Source organism: Protomyctophum parallelum (genome assembly GCF_964188405.1).
Source record: "Protomyctophum parallelum genome assembly, chromosome: 7".
Classification (NCBI taxonomy): Eukaryota; Metazoa; Chordata; class Actinopteri; order Myctophiformes; family Myctophidae; genus Protomyctophum; species Protomyctophum parallelum.
This window is the reverse complement of record NC_139705.1, coordinates 20590146-20605397: the sequence shown is the minus strand read 5'-3', so window position 1 is coordinate 20605397 and position 15252 is coordinate 20590146. Positions and strand designations below refer to the sequence as shown.

The 15252-nt window shown below is 45.1% G+C and overlaps 1 protein-coding gene across 2 annotated transcripts in view; it reads right to left on the bottom strand.

Moving 5' to 3' along the window:
• Window positions 1–203: 203 nt before the first annotated feature.
• fignl2 (fidgetin like 2) overlaps window positions 204–15252 on the bottom strand; it is a 23742-nt gene continuing 8693 nt past the window's right edge. For both annotated transcript variants that reach the window (XM_083769235.1, XM_083769236.1), the window contains one exon: window positions 204–7338. In XM_083769235.1, coding sequence (XP_083625361.1) covers window positions 5345–7338 — 1994 coding nt within the window. In that variant the 3' untranslated portion in view covers window positions 204–5344. The remainder of the gene's footprint in view (window positions 7339–15252) is intronic.

Here is a 15252-nt window from a genome sequence, read left to right as displayed (position 1 = left end):
ACAATAAACTAAAAGTTCATTAGTGTGTTTATACTTTAAATGATTTGGTAATTACTTTAAGTGACTTAGTTGACCTTAACATTAAGGTCACGCTAGGGTGACGTGATGCAAGCACCTCCAGGATGTCACTTTTGCACTCTGGCCAATTGCAGTCCCTTAAATGATGGCGGAATTAAAAACAATTAAACACAGTCACAATCAAGTATTGACATATTCTGTTTAATATCGTGTCATCTCTTAAAATACAGTCTTTTCTGAGGTAGACCATTACAGTTCAAGAACATTATCTTTTTTTTTAAACAGACATCAAAAAAGACATGAAATAAATATTTTCATGTACAATATGTCGCAAAAATGAGGTAGAAATGGTTACAGAAAATGTACAAGAACCAAGAACAAAATTACTGTGATAAGAGATCAAAAGAGCTAACGAAAGCCCATTTGTTGGACAAACTGTTTTGTTTCTGATAACACTGATCAATAAAGGTGTGTAATGTGTATGTTGTGTGACATATCTGAAGTGACACCATACCTCAAAGTGATATTTTATTTCATCTCTGTAATTACACGTAAATAAAACGCTTTAGCGGTTGCGCTCGGGTCGAAACCTTGTATGGCCAAAACAGTTTCTTTTCAGGAAATAAGCGTGTTCTAACGGATGTAATTATTTAGTTTTGAGCTCTTGTAAATACTTTTCATATTTCTAAAACCCACGGATTTAACTTTCACTTTACCAACTTTTCACTTCAAAAAATGTTTAAAAAATAGCTAAAATAGCAGATCTACAAGCTCGCAGTTTGGCTATTTTCACTACTTTTGCGCAACACGAAGTGGGCGGGGGGGGGGGGGGGGAGACAGTAAAAGTAGAAATATGGGGACACAAGGTTTCTGCCCGATAGCAATGATATGAACCTTATCTTATGAGTGGCTGCTTGAGGCTTGGCAGGTGGGGGTTGTCCTGTAATTTGTATTATGTGTTCAGTTTCTTAGACAGTGATCAATATGCACAGCGGGGGTCACTCTGATTGATCTGGCTTTATGGCATGACTGAAGCCACCAGCTGTAGAGGGGAAGGCTGATTGGTGATATAAGGTTGCCGGACATCAATCAAGACCTTGGCCACTCCGGGAGGACTGAGTACGGTGAAGGGGTGTGTGTGTGTGTGTGTGTGTGTGTGGGGGGGGGGGGGGGGGGGGGGTTGGGTGTGTTGGGGAGGACGATCGGGCCACATGGCTGCCGGAGCTAGGGGCTGGGGGCAATCCAATCTAATGAGACCGACCGGGGGTACACAAAGAGGGAAGAGGAGGGAAAAGGAACATGGGGGAGGCGAGAGGGAAATATTACATCACTCTTTGTGTGTGTACCTCCTCGGGACCATGGTAACAGTCAAATAAGCATGACCTCAGTATACCTGCAGTGGAATGACCACGTTTTTTCCAGCTTGTTAAAATTGGCCGGAAAAAAAGAGGGTTTTCTCTGGATTGTCGACATGTTGGGTTTGACTGCAATATATGGACGCATTAGTAGCAATCAGCGTTTTCTAAATGTATGATTGCATCAGTGGTTCTCAAACCTTCTCGTGTCAAGGACCTCCAAATTGATATGTATTTCTCCCATGTGAGAAATGACCCCCATAAGAGAATATTTGTGTTGCTAAAATGTTTTAAAATGTCAAAATCTCTACAAGCTCATGATGCATTGAGCTTATAGATTGGCTTTTTTTAAATAGCCAAAGCATAAAAGTGGGTTAACGTGGTTAAATTGATTGATACTATATTAACTCATTTCGCTGGGGACCCCCTGGAACCCCCTCAAGGACCCCTGGGGGTCCCTGTCTCACTTTGAGAACTACTGGTTTAGACAACGGCTACAGAAGATACAGCATAATGTCTCACTGTTCCATTCTTATGTATTTATTTATTTAACTTTTTTTTAATTATTGTTTTACTTTAAGTCTATCTGAATATTTATTGTGTGACCGTGTGTGATTCTGTGTATTTTATTTACATTTTCAAATGACAATTTTGCTGCTGTGAAAATATAAACACATGCATGCATGGCAGTATGTATGTAAACACGTAATAGATACGATGGGGACGTATCAACAGTTTGTCCAACAAAGAAGGGGGAGGGGGATTTTTTTCTGTACTCCACATAACGTTTCATGAAGACATCCATCACTCCACCAAAAATCTACATAAACAATAAAGGATAAAAGAAAAGAAAAACATATTTATATATTCATATATAATAAAAACATGGATTTATGGCATCAAATATCCTTTGAAATACCTGAATTACATTCAATGTTACTCTTTGTAGCATTTTCAAGTTTCTCTCCCGAGGTAAAAGCACAGCTGCAGTGGGTCTTACAAGACTGTGTCAGGTCTCTCCTGCCACTCTCGTGCTTCATTTATACTCCATCGTGTGACTGTGTCGAGAGCCTTAATAGCTGCTGTACAAGCTCACAAGGCATGGCGAAGCGACGCCTCATGAGCTGGTAGACTGGCTATTTTCAGCATACGATGCCGGCATACAACGAAGTATAAATCATGCTTCCGCCTCACTCGGCATGGCTCTACTAAGACCCTAGGATTACATACATTCTTTATTTCTTATTTCTGAGGTAAAGAAATTCTTCCTGAGCATTTCAAACAAGACTACATACTAAAAAAATTATAAGTAGTAAGTGAAAGAGAAAGCAGATATACTGTTGGGGAAGCCTGTCGTGTGGGTGGGTAAGGGCTGTAGGCTATTTGGGAGTTCTCAGGAAAACTGCACTCGATGAGGAATGTGAGATAGACAACAAAAAAAACAAAGAAAAACTAAATTGGTGGAGATTATGCACAGTAACACAAAATAATACTGTCATCTTTTGTGTGCATAGTACCGTTTTGTGTATGAGTATAGTACCATTAGTAGAATATTTAGATAGATAAAGTATTTTAACCAGAAACAGTGTGCAGTACAGTAGAAATACAAAGTGAACCCAGAACAGTTAATGGGAAGTGGCAAAAAAATTTAACTTTTCAGCCCTGGAAAAGAGGAGACGTTGCGTGCTTTGACAAAGAACACCCTCAAGACCAGATCTAAATGAATGTCATGATAAAATGGGCCGGCGTCTCCCCCGCGATTCCCAATGCGTTAATGACACACTGCCAGTCGTTCAGGTGTGAACGGGCCCCTAAAAATCCAGTGCAAACAAAGATTCACAATGCTTTGGTGAGATGCGTTCATAAGGTATTGTGGTTCGGGACAAACAAGGACTCTATTTTCTAGTGAAGGTGTAAAGGAAAGTAGCTACACAGAGTGCAACAGCAACATCAAGGTTTCTTGTCATATCTACCACTTTTATGAACGTTGCCATGCCCCCTCCGTGGAGACAACAAAGACTCTACTTTGAACTCAACAATCACACCGGACAAGGACATCAGGCAGCTTCAGGGAAGCCGGATGACCCACAACCCACAATGTACAGTAAATGGAGATCCAATTTACGAATACCACCCTCACTGCCTTCACCCTAAAGAAAAACATTCATGCGACAGACAACACAACATAACTCTCCTGCCAAGGTGTTTGCACATTTTAAATCCAAGTGCTTCCTCTGAAGAGAGATCAGGAATTCAAAAATGTTGACAGTGGAAGGAGAAGACAAGGGTGCTGCTCTCAAATGGAAAAGCAGACACTTCCACCGTTTATGAGAATGGATGTGACAATAACGCTCCACCAGAGAGGAGAGCTATAGGATTGGTCAACCTCTACAGATGATGCCAATTGTTCCTGGAATGCTGATCCCGTCAATGAGTCCAGTTTAGAAGGAGCAGATGACCTTGTTGGGAAGTCCAGGCTTTTGTTGTGAACTCAATTCTTCTCAATTCCCCACCAAGGAGGAAAGAGCAGATTTGTGAGCTTCAGAATGGCCATGCCCAAAGAAAACTATGATGACATGCCCAAAGAAAACTTTCACTAACGCTTCCATGTTCGCTAATCAGCAGTTCCCCGCCACCTTATCTTTCATAGAGTCAGACGAAAACTTTCTGTTGCCAGATTTGGAGCCTGTGACCCCGGGGACAGTAAAGACCCCTCAGTGTCACCACATCACTGAAACTATGCTCTGTCAACAGGGTGAATTATGACAAGTTTGTTTATCGACTTCAAAAACGAATCAAGTAAAGTCGGCTAATGTCCTCCTTGATAGATGCTCTGTAAAGGACATCCCCGATCAGTGAAAGCGAGTCATAATGCAGAATGCGATTCCTTCCCGGTCGGGGAGAGGAGACCAGATTCAGCGTCGCTTGAAAGTGGAGAGGAGGATTTTTATTTTGAGGACAGAATTTTTCTTGAGCATTTAAATTTTGATGTAAAAAGTGTCCAAAAAATAAAGATATATTTTTCTCAAATAAAGGTAAATATAATCAGAGAAAAAAAAGTAATTTGTTCTTTGTTTTTTCCAGTACAATGACAACTGAATATACACTAACTTCTATGATTTGGTGAGAAGCTATGAGGATTATGTCTACTATTACTCATGATAGAAGACCTTGTTGCTTTGAAGAATACCGTACAATGCTGGCCCGCTGATTATACATGTATTTGGTCAAAATCATTTTACATTTTGTTGCTCCAAGCCCTTTATAATGAACAGTGACAATAAAGATGGCCAAGATGATGGCCACACGCTACGTCCAACCAGGGAAACTCTCCCCGTCAGGTGAAAAGAAGCGGCTTGGACTCCTCATGATTAGAAGGAAGCATGAGGTCAGTCCGTTGCTCTCCCCAGGTTGTCAGAGGGAGTGTAGCACCCAGGATTACATTAGATAATTGACACTGGGTGAAAAAAATTGTTGCAAAATCTTGGGAAAAAAAATAAAAAATAAATGAAGATGGCCAAATCAAACTAGGATACCAGTAGTGGATTGGCAATAAATAGGATCCTGAGAGTAGCAGTCAAAGGGGGGGATTTCCCAAACCCTGATTATCCATAATCTTGGACCACTTCACCTAGCAACAAATAACTGATTGTGTCCTGGACCAAGGCTAATCAGGATTGCTGAAAGCACCCAAATAATGGTCTAGTTTTCCCATTGGCCAAACATTTAACACACTGCCCAACTCAACAAGGCCTATTCATCTTTTCCTCTCTCTCCCTCTCTCTCTCTCTCTCTTTGGGAAAAAATAAAATATTGTTTATATTCATTAGCAAAAGCAAAAACAGCACAAAAAACAGCAAAAGCTGCATAATAGGTCATTACAAAACAACAACAAAACATTCCCAAGGCTTGTCATGTCAAAGCAAAAACAGGGTCATAGGGCAGTCCCAGTACAGTGACCGGCAGCTGTCTTAGTGGCTATACACCTTGCTCCACTCTATACAAGTGTCCAGTTCTTTTGAGGTGGCATGTGGACGCACCTTGCAGAAGGCATCCTCAAAGTCTGTGAAGGCAGGGGGTGTGGAGGGCGTGGCCAGGCCGTGCATGCCCCCTGTAGAGGACGAGGCAGAGGAGAGAGCCTGCTGACTGAGCTGCAGCAGCTCCCACACAGAGAAGCCCTCTGCGCGCTGCAACACAGCGTTCAGCTCCCTTTCGCTCAGGCTCCAGCCCTGGGGTGCCAGCGCCTGCAGCAGCACTTGTCTGCGCATGGCCACGTCTGGCAGGCCAACGTGGTAGCGCTTGGCGAAGCTGCGATGTACGGCGTCCTGCAGCAGGTCAGGCCTGCCCGTGGCGCACACCAGGATGACCGGCCCGGCCTGGGCCTTCTCTAGGGTGGCCAGGAGTGTCTGCCTCAGCCCTTCCTCCTCCATAGCCTCCAGCTGGCTGAGCAGCACCACCGATGGCTGCCGGGCCCCTGCCACTTGCAACAGAGCCCCCAGGATCTGCTCTGCCTCTGCCTTTCCTTTTGAGGCCAGCATGGCCCCACTAAGCCGGTAAAAGGAGGCCCCCAGCTGTGATGCCAACGAACGAGCCAGTGTGGTCTTACCTCCTCCCCGGGGGCCAAACAGCAGGACGGTTCTGGGTGGCCGAACCGCCGGGCTGGGCCTCAACACGGGCCACAGCAGGTCCTCCTCCAGTGCTGCCTTGACATGGGTGAGTCCAGCCAGCTCTCCCCACCCCAGAGCTGGGCTGCAGTCCAACAGGTCCCCATTGACAAAGTCCAGGAGTCTGGGATCTGGGCTCTTCACGGTCTCCCCGGTCTGGCCACATCGCTTGTGGGCCTGGGAGCGGTGCTGCTGTTGTTGGGAGAATCCCTGCTTCCCTGGTCCATTCTCCCCCGTCAGGCCCGCAGGGGGGCTGTACTCTCCTGCCACCCCGTACTGAGGAGACACCAGGGGTTGAGAGGAGGCCTTGCTGCTTGTGCTGAAACCGTTTCCCCGGCACTCTCCTTTATCATTCACACTATAGGGCGAGTCTCCCCCAGCCTTCATAGAGTCATAGCCATACTTCCTGTAGCGAGAGACGTCCCCTCCCTCATCCTCCTCCAGACCCATCTCAAATGCTTTTCTCTTTAATGTCCCTCCGGATTCGGCGGTGCCAAGGTTGGCTGTCTGGTAGCTGTAACTTCCTCCCACCACCGTGGGTCTTGAGGGCAGGGGAGTCGGGGCTGCCAGGCCAGAGGATAGATAAGCCGCTGTCGGGTGGGTATAGCTAGGGGCAAGGCTGGTTTGGTGGGGGTAGGTGCTGGGGGGGTAGTTGTAGACAGGTGTGGTGGGGCTGTAGCTGGGCACCAGGGTCGGGGTGGGCTGGAGAGTGTGGAGGGAGGCAGGGGGAAGTGCTGCAGGGGGCTGGGGACAGTACCCTGAGGAGAGGTAGGTGCCATTGTAGGTTGGGGGATAGTCGCCGGAGTGTGATCCACTGCAGGAGCTGCTGCCACTGTAGCCAGAGTCTGAGAGGTTACTGTTCACCACCGACACGCTGCTGGCCCCCGGGGGGCCTGCCGACGTGGCCACAATAGCCTTTGGGCCCGAGAGGCTGTCATGGCCCCCGGGTGTCCCCAAGGGATAGGAGCCATCAGTGCTGTGAGTCAGCGGCCAGGGCTCCAGCTCGGTCTTTGGGCCGAAGGGCCCCGGTTCAGGGTAGACGCCCACGGTGGGCGGCCGGTCGTACGGCGAGTCCAGCACGCCGGCGTACTTCTCAGCATAGCGCTTCAGCAGGTTGGAGGCTGTGAGGGCGGAGATGTCGTCATTGGCCCAGGCGTAGCTGTTGGAGCCGCGGCCGCGGCCGGCATAGAGCTCCGACTTGTGGGCCGGAGAGGAGGTGGTCGAGGACACGTCCAGGTGCTGCTCAGGCCACTGGCTGAGGGACTGGGCATGCTCCGGATTCCAGTGCATCTTATAAAGGCCTGGAGAGACACACACAGGGGAGACAGGTCATTTATTTTATTCATGAATTAATTTATTCATTTTTTTTGTTGTTTTTTCCTCCCCCCCGCCCCAAAATTTAAAATTAAATGCAAAAATTAATTGAAAAAACAAAGTCTCCTAACACACTGGAAGGACCATATCAGTGACCAGAACCGAGGACAGGTGTTTTCAATTAATCCAACGTGGTTAAAAATGGAATTTGAAGTTACAATGGGTTTGTATAGGAAAGGGACACGTGTGATCAAATGAATATCAAATATCTAAATACTGAATCAAACAACTTAAAAACTGTCTGGGGTGCTCCCAAAAGCCTGAGACATTAAAAGAGTGAAATTTCCCTTAAGTGATTTAGATGCTGGAAATAGCTTAACATTTACAAGGGCTCGTCGCACATGTTTTCACACCAGTGTGTGTTCCTCTGTGGAACTGTGTTGAGTTCACAGTACCGGTAAATGAACCCGTAAGACTCCATTTGGGTCAATTTTCACACCGTCAGATTAAAATGAACAAACGATGATTTTGCGGTGTGACAACATGATCGCATGTCCCACCTCTTCTCACAGCAGTCAGTCAGAAAGAAAGAAAGAAGAAAAGGGGGCTTTCACATGTTTGGAAAAGATTGTATTTTAGTGTTACCGTCATGCCTGGTAGCAGAAGGAGCTAGAATTACCCAATGAGGGGGAGGGAGGGAGGGAGGGAGAAGGAAAGAAAGAGAGAGAGAGAGAGAGAGAGAGAGAGAGAGAGATGGAAGATTGCATGTGTTGTCTTGTATTTTCCCAGCTTGTGTTGGAGAGCAGTGATAAGGCCCCACTATCCCCTGCACTGCTAGCATCTGCAGGTCTCCCAGAGGACCTATTGTTATCTCTCCGTGCATGTTGCTCTGAATGCCTGACCCCACCCCCCCCCCCCCACCCACCCGCCGCACACCAGAGCTCCAAAAAGGCCCAGCTCCCCCTGTCCGGCTGGACAGAGGGAGGGAGGGACAGGGGGGTGGCGGTGAGGGGAAGTGTGTGTGTGTGTGTGTGTGTGTGTGTGTGTGTGTGTGTGTGTGTGTGTGTGTGTGTGTGTGTGTGTGTGTGTGTGTGTGTGTGTGTGTGTGTGTGTGTGTGTGTGTGTGTGTGTGTGTGTGTGTGTGTGTGTGTGTGTTTGTGTGTGGACAGTGGTGTGGAGAGAGTGGAAAGAGAAAGGGGGTGGGGTTGGGATGGGAATTGCAGCATAGTGTGCTATTCATCAGCATGGTCTCCCATGGAACATTGGGAGAGTGGAATGCCTGTTCCCCTGGCTGACTCCACCACTGGCTGAGGTCTGATTGATCATGGCCGGTCCACACGAAGCGTGCGCACGCACCCGCACACACGCACGCACGCACACACGCACGCACGCACACACACCCGCACACACGCACGCACACACACACACACACACACACACACACACACACACACACACACACACACACACACACACACACACACACACACACACACACACACACACCAAAACTAAGTACAGAAAAGAGTGGAAATTTGAATTGATTAATCATATTTTTCATTCCAGCCATAACCATAAAGAGGTTGTTTCTTCCCCAGTGAAGCTTTCAACAGAAATATTCTGAATCCATATTGTGTGACGCCGTTATATATTAGATTAATATAGGTTAGACGACTGTACTAAAAAAAAAGGCAACAAATTCACACTGTTCGAGACTTTGAGTGGGCGCTTACATGTATAACTAATATACATGATACGATTTGAACATGTAAATCAATATACATAGTTTACATACAAATCACTACGCATTAAATCAAATGATGATGACTACAGAATCAGCCATTTCATGAAGTCTAGGGCCACCGCTTGCTGGGGCATTAGCTTGACATTCCAAGCATAACTTGGCATTATTGAACTGTCACAGTGTAGCCTGAGGTGAGCACTACTCCAGGCAGAAATAGAGAGGTAAAAGGAATAAAGCAAAAGCCGTCATTACTGGTCTGCTTGCCTTGCCTTCGGTGAATGCCTGATGATTCATTATTCATAGCTCTGTCTGTTTGTGCGGAGCCGCTTCTGTTATTGCCATTTAAATCAAATCTAGATAACAACTACCACCGATTCGGCTCTGCTTTCACTCGCACTGTGGGCCGTAGCTCTATCCTAAACTTTGTCCTCTTTCTTTACAAACCTCCCCATGTGTGTTTTCAGATTACGCCTGTTATTTATTCTGTCAGATGAGACTCAGCAGACCAGATGGCCATTGGATTATCATGTCCTTCATATTCAAATCCACTGCCTTAAGTTCCCAGTGGCCAAACCAGTTCAAGTAGATCTCTAAGCTCTGGCTAACCCACACACAAACCCACCACAACGGGGAATAAAACAACATTCTTCTAGGACTCTGCTCACTTGTTTTCTTTTTTAAATATATATCTAAATTTTTTATGAACACACTGAAGACATTGGCTTCTTCTCCACACCCAGCTGACCACATATTTTTGTGGTTTGACTCGCGGGTCATTGTCCAGGCTGCAGAAACCGTATATGTCCTGCAGGCCCTTCCCATCTGCAGTCCAACCAGTTTCTGAGCGAGCCCAATAATGGGGCCTGTGTGTGACAGAGATGGATGGGAGCCCAGGGGAGCTCATAAAACCGGCAGCGGGGAGGGAGGGATGGAGGGAGGGAGGGGCGGGGATAGAGTGGACAGCAGGCACTCCCGTTCCGTCCTCTCTAAGCGGACTGGGGCGGACATTAGAGGGCTCTGCGAGGCGGGCTAACTGCTGTCCACTTCATCATCGGAGTATAGCAGCAATACAGAACGGTCCACTACCCCGAACGAATCCCCAAATCACAGCAGTGGCCAGCTGCCAAAATCTAAAGGACCACGTCACCGTTTTCCTGCTCAAAATCAGGGAGAGAGAAATCAAGTCATTTCCTCTGAACACAATAGTATTTTACTATAGTCTTTAAAAACATTTGCCTTGTTTTCAGAACCCTGCACTCTACGTAATCACTGTTGGATGGAATTTATGGAATATATATATATATATATATATATATATATATATATATATATATATTATCTTTTATGATTTGTCATAGTATGTAAATAGTACGTTTTGGACATGCATGGTGTTCCACCCGACGGTGATGTTATCTATGTGTTTGTGTGAACAAACAAATGCAAACAAACACAGTAAAAAACACTCCGGTTTTGTACTCACGTACATAGCAGGTTTGCACAGCAGTTGAGCTCTTTTCCTGTAATTAGATCTCTGCAGGATTGCGGTTTGTAGAGCATCAATGCTCCACAATAAATTGAGCAAGCTCTAATCTACACCACCGCTTAGATGCCATGCAGATTAATTTACTTGAGGCACAGTAAGAGAGCTAAGATTAGAATCAGACAATCCGGAAAATAGTGTCCGTACTGCGAGTAGTGTTGTAACAATAAGCTTAACTGTGATTATGATTCAATACTAATATTTGGCTATACTACACGACTGTAATACACTATAATGTTGTGAATTACTGTATATTATATAATACTGTCACAAGATTAAGTACATTAAGTAAAAATATCAAAACCGTTGGTTTTTTGTTGGGCAAGATTAAAGAAAGACTACTTTGTTAACATGAGAAATTGATAAACGGATGTTTCTTCTGTAGAGAGCTATGATAGTGATTTATGTGTTTTGCTGTCCAGTTGTGTGTAACCATATTATAGCTTTAAGTCACATTGCAGTAACTGTTTCAGTTCCGTATGGAAAACATTTCCCTCACAGTATTTAGCTGCACACTCTGAGTACTGTAGCTTTCAGACATTGCAGTCAACTATATCAACCAAACCATATTCATAACAACAAAGGATTATTATGGTTAAAAGCTCACATTTAATAAGAAATGGTCCAGGACAGACGCACATTATGAAATGGATTCTATCCTCAGTTCAGACAATTATTTTGGAAGCTTTTTATTCCTCATTATGAGGAGAGCTCTGCATTGTGATCCAATGGCTGAGAGTATTTAATGATGTCATATTTCAACGGTATTGTTAAACGAGCAGTGAGTGCAACACAAATTGTCTGTGATCATCAACTTTCTATATGCAAAGATGCGAGGAGGATGGTGTGCAACATCAACCACCAAATACAGACCGTGGCAGTCTGCAGGGGCGTTGATAAGAAAACGACTGTGTGTGTGCACATGAGATTTTCTTATTTGCGCGTATGTGTGCGAGTTCCCTTGGCCCCACGGGAGACAGATGTTCCGCTACTGACCGCCTTACTGTCTGTGAGGCCATTGTAGTGCATGGCCGTCCAGCAGACGTGTGCGGCTCGGACAATCGTGTTGGCCCTGAGACAAAGCCTGAAGGATCCTATTGTCAGGAGCCTGCCTAATTATGGAAATCTTATTAATCTATTCAGGAGCGGTCCACTGACAGCTTTTGTGCTGGCCTGGGATTTATTGAGGGATCTGTGCGAGCTGCATCCTATTGTAGGAAAGCGTGATGGAGACAGTGGCTCTCCTCGACAGAAATAGGCTTTGCTTTCGGGAGGCCCCCCAGGGGGGAGTGTGTTAACGTCTGTTGGCCAGTTTTGGCGATCAGCTGGTCAGGATATTTCTCACTTCCGAAAGTTGCCCAGTCAATTTAGGTTGACCGAGTGAAACTGCAGCAGATTCGGACCCACGCACATGAGAGCCCCGTTATACTGTGTTGCGCACCGGGGTCGGCCGCCGAAAATAGCTGATGTACAAACTCACAATGTGCCGCAGTTCGACGCACTGTGAGCTTGTACTTCGACTATTTTCGGCATTTAACTAAGTATTAAATCACCCGGCCGTTCTATGGGTCGTGTGTTTTCCTGTGAGGGGTAGCACTGGGTGAGCTGAAATGTGAGCTTGGCAGGAAGCCAAGGAGCCTGGAGTACTCCGGTGCTGTTTCACAATTCCCCTGGGAATCCTCTCCCCTTCTCCCTTCCTGGCACTTTTGTTTTCCCTGCCCTGAGGAACAAAAACGGACATGGATGCAACAAGCCTACTGGGATGCTGCACTGTTAAATTGTGCCGATTGTGGAGAGGTCGCTTGTAAACAAAAGCGCCGGCGTGGATCAATCCAATCAGGGCTCTATTCAGGGTGGCGCACTACTCCACCGTCTACCGACCACAGTAAACCATTTCCAGCTTCCATTCCTGTCATCCATCTCTAGGTCCAGCGCCACACTATAGATTTATTAATGTTAGTATATTTATGGCTGTATTCTTATGAAACACTTGGAACCAAAAGCGCATCAAAGGGTTGATGTGATGTGTAAGAGGCTCGATTAGCTGACCTACTTCACACTTTGATGCGCTCATCACCTTTCTAAAATTGCACTGCACAGCTCTTAAAACAGAGCTGTAATTGATTGCAAAAATTAACAGCTCATGACAGGAATGTGTATTTGGCTGTCTACAACAACGATTATTACCAAGAAACTCATTACTTCTATTCTAAGGAAGATTATGTACTAGGTGTGCTTTTGTGCTCTCTGGTATTACGATTAATTGTCCCCCCCAAAAAACAATGTTACTCCTACAGAGAGGGCAACTAAAACCAGCAAAAATGTAGGTCTACTGCTTGCATCATTACCCTGTTTTGACATGAAACGATGACCAAGAATTAAATAAAAAATAAAATAATGGGAGAAATATATTTTGGTCAATGTTATCAATCAATGAATAAAAATCTATGTTGAGAATATCTCTCCAATGTCAAAAATACATTAGAATATAAAAAACAGTTTTTGAATAGACATGAAAAGTATAAATGCTTTTAAGGATGCTGCTCGAGGTGGTGTAGCTGGTATGACATGAAACATTTCAGCCATGTTAAAACTCTCCTTGATGGAAGGAATGCAGCCCAGTCATGATACAAAACACACAGGCATACACAAGGGATAATGCCAGAAGGAAAAAAGATAGAAGGGAAGATTGTGACACTCGTGTTGATAAGCCACAAGCTGACAACTCAAAGAAAGCTCAACAACTATTTTAGAAAAGAGCATAGCAACATGTATCTCTCTAGACTAAGATTTTGTTATCAAAGGGGGATCTCTTGATTTGTCTTTGAGTCCCGAAGCCCCTTAAGTCCTCTGTTCTACAGTCCGCTATGATTTATGGCACTAATATAAAACAGGGCATTCTCACTAGGATGTGGTCATCCTACCGCTGCACACTACCTGGGCTGTCATAAAAACACCAATCTAAGAGGCAGACCACATTTCACAGCGTGGCAGGATGAGACATGGAGCAAGATTGTCTGCAGTGTCTCGAGCCTAATTTATGCTCTGTCGCACGACGGTGTCACGCACTGAAAACAGCAGAACTCTAGACCTACAAGCTCACAATGCGTCACATTCCAGACACATTATTGTGAGCTTGTTGGTGGATCTATTTTCGGCGCGACCCGATCATGCGACAAAAGTATGAATCAGGGCTTCACTCTTCTGGAGCCTCTCTCTTGCTATTCATTAGAAATAAACATCCAGCTCCTTTTATAGGATATAAAGACATGCTTTTAATTCCTGTATAGAGTGGAATAAATGTTGCGATTGTGCATTAGCAAATGTTTTGTTCGGCTAATTACATAATGGCATGTTTTGTGAGATAAGCTATTATCCCACCCGCACATGTTGAGGGCCTGTATATCCCCTTCTATGGGGTGGGGTAGGGTAAGGCCAGAAAGCTGTTAAGCCAAGTGTGAGGTCATTTCATAAGACCCTTCCCAAATGTCCATTAGCTGGGGGGATGAAGCCAACGCCGGACAACAGGCATCATAATTTATCTGCCATGCATAATTGGGCATTGCTGGGGAAAATTATTATAAATCTATGCATTAGTCACAGGGCTGCTATCAATCAAAAGAAACACAATCCCCCCCCCCACCCCCACTCACACTCTGTCCCCCACTCTGGGTCATCTGCTCCCTCTTTCATGGCCCTAAAAAGATGTAATAACAGAAGAGTGCAGGAGCCCTGTTGGAGAGTTTTCACACCTGCTGCCCAGAGCACCAGCAGACACCGTTCTTTTCAAACAGACCTTACTCCCTGGAGGAAGGAGTAGCCTATCTCCTGCAATGGCACTGAGGGATGTCTGCCCCCCTCCCGCTCTCTCTGTCTCTATCTGTCTCTGTCTCGCTTACTTTCTTTGAGCTCTGTACTTCTGTTTTGTTTTGTTTCGCTGTGTTCTCATTTGTGTTGATATATTTGTGTTGATATAGTTGTTGATATAGTTGTTGATATAGTTTTGTTTTGCCAAAACTGCACGGCTGATAAGGCTCTATCGAAATGGACACGACTTGATGACAATGTGCTGAAAATACATTGATGTGTATAATGCAGAAATACTGTGCGAGCAAGTGGAATAATAACGTCTCATTGTCTTCTCCCATTAAAATACACAGTTCATAAAATTACCCATTAAAAACCCATTAAACACTGAAAACAAAGTTTATTGGCCAAAATTAAACTCTAATGGGAAAGCCATAAATATATTACAGTCTAATGAATATTCAGTGCTTCGTTAAAAGTTGTTGTTTTGCAGATGGGGGCAGAGGGAATCAGTAGCCAAACTACTTGGTGGCATTTGTTAAACATTGATTAATTGACAAACGTGTTTGGAATTGCTAATGATAGCCCAGTTAAAAAAAAGGAAGGAAAAAAGAAAGCCCCATCTTGGAGATGTCACTCTCCTCTCTGGAGTCTCTGCATTCTCTAAAAACAGAAACTCTCCGGAATAAATTGCTAGATGCATCACTTCATGCTTGTAATTTTAGAAACAACTCCCCCACCCCTTCATGCCGACTTAACGCACATCCACAAATGGCAGGAGTCCGTCCACCCCCACCTCCCCTTTAAGAA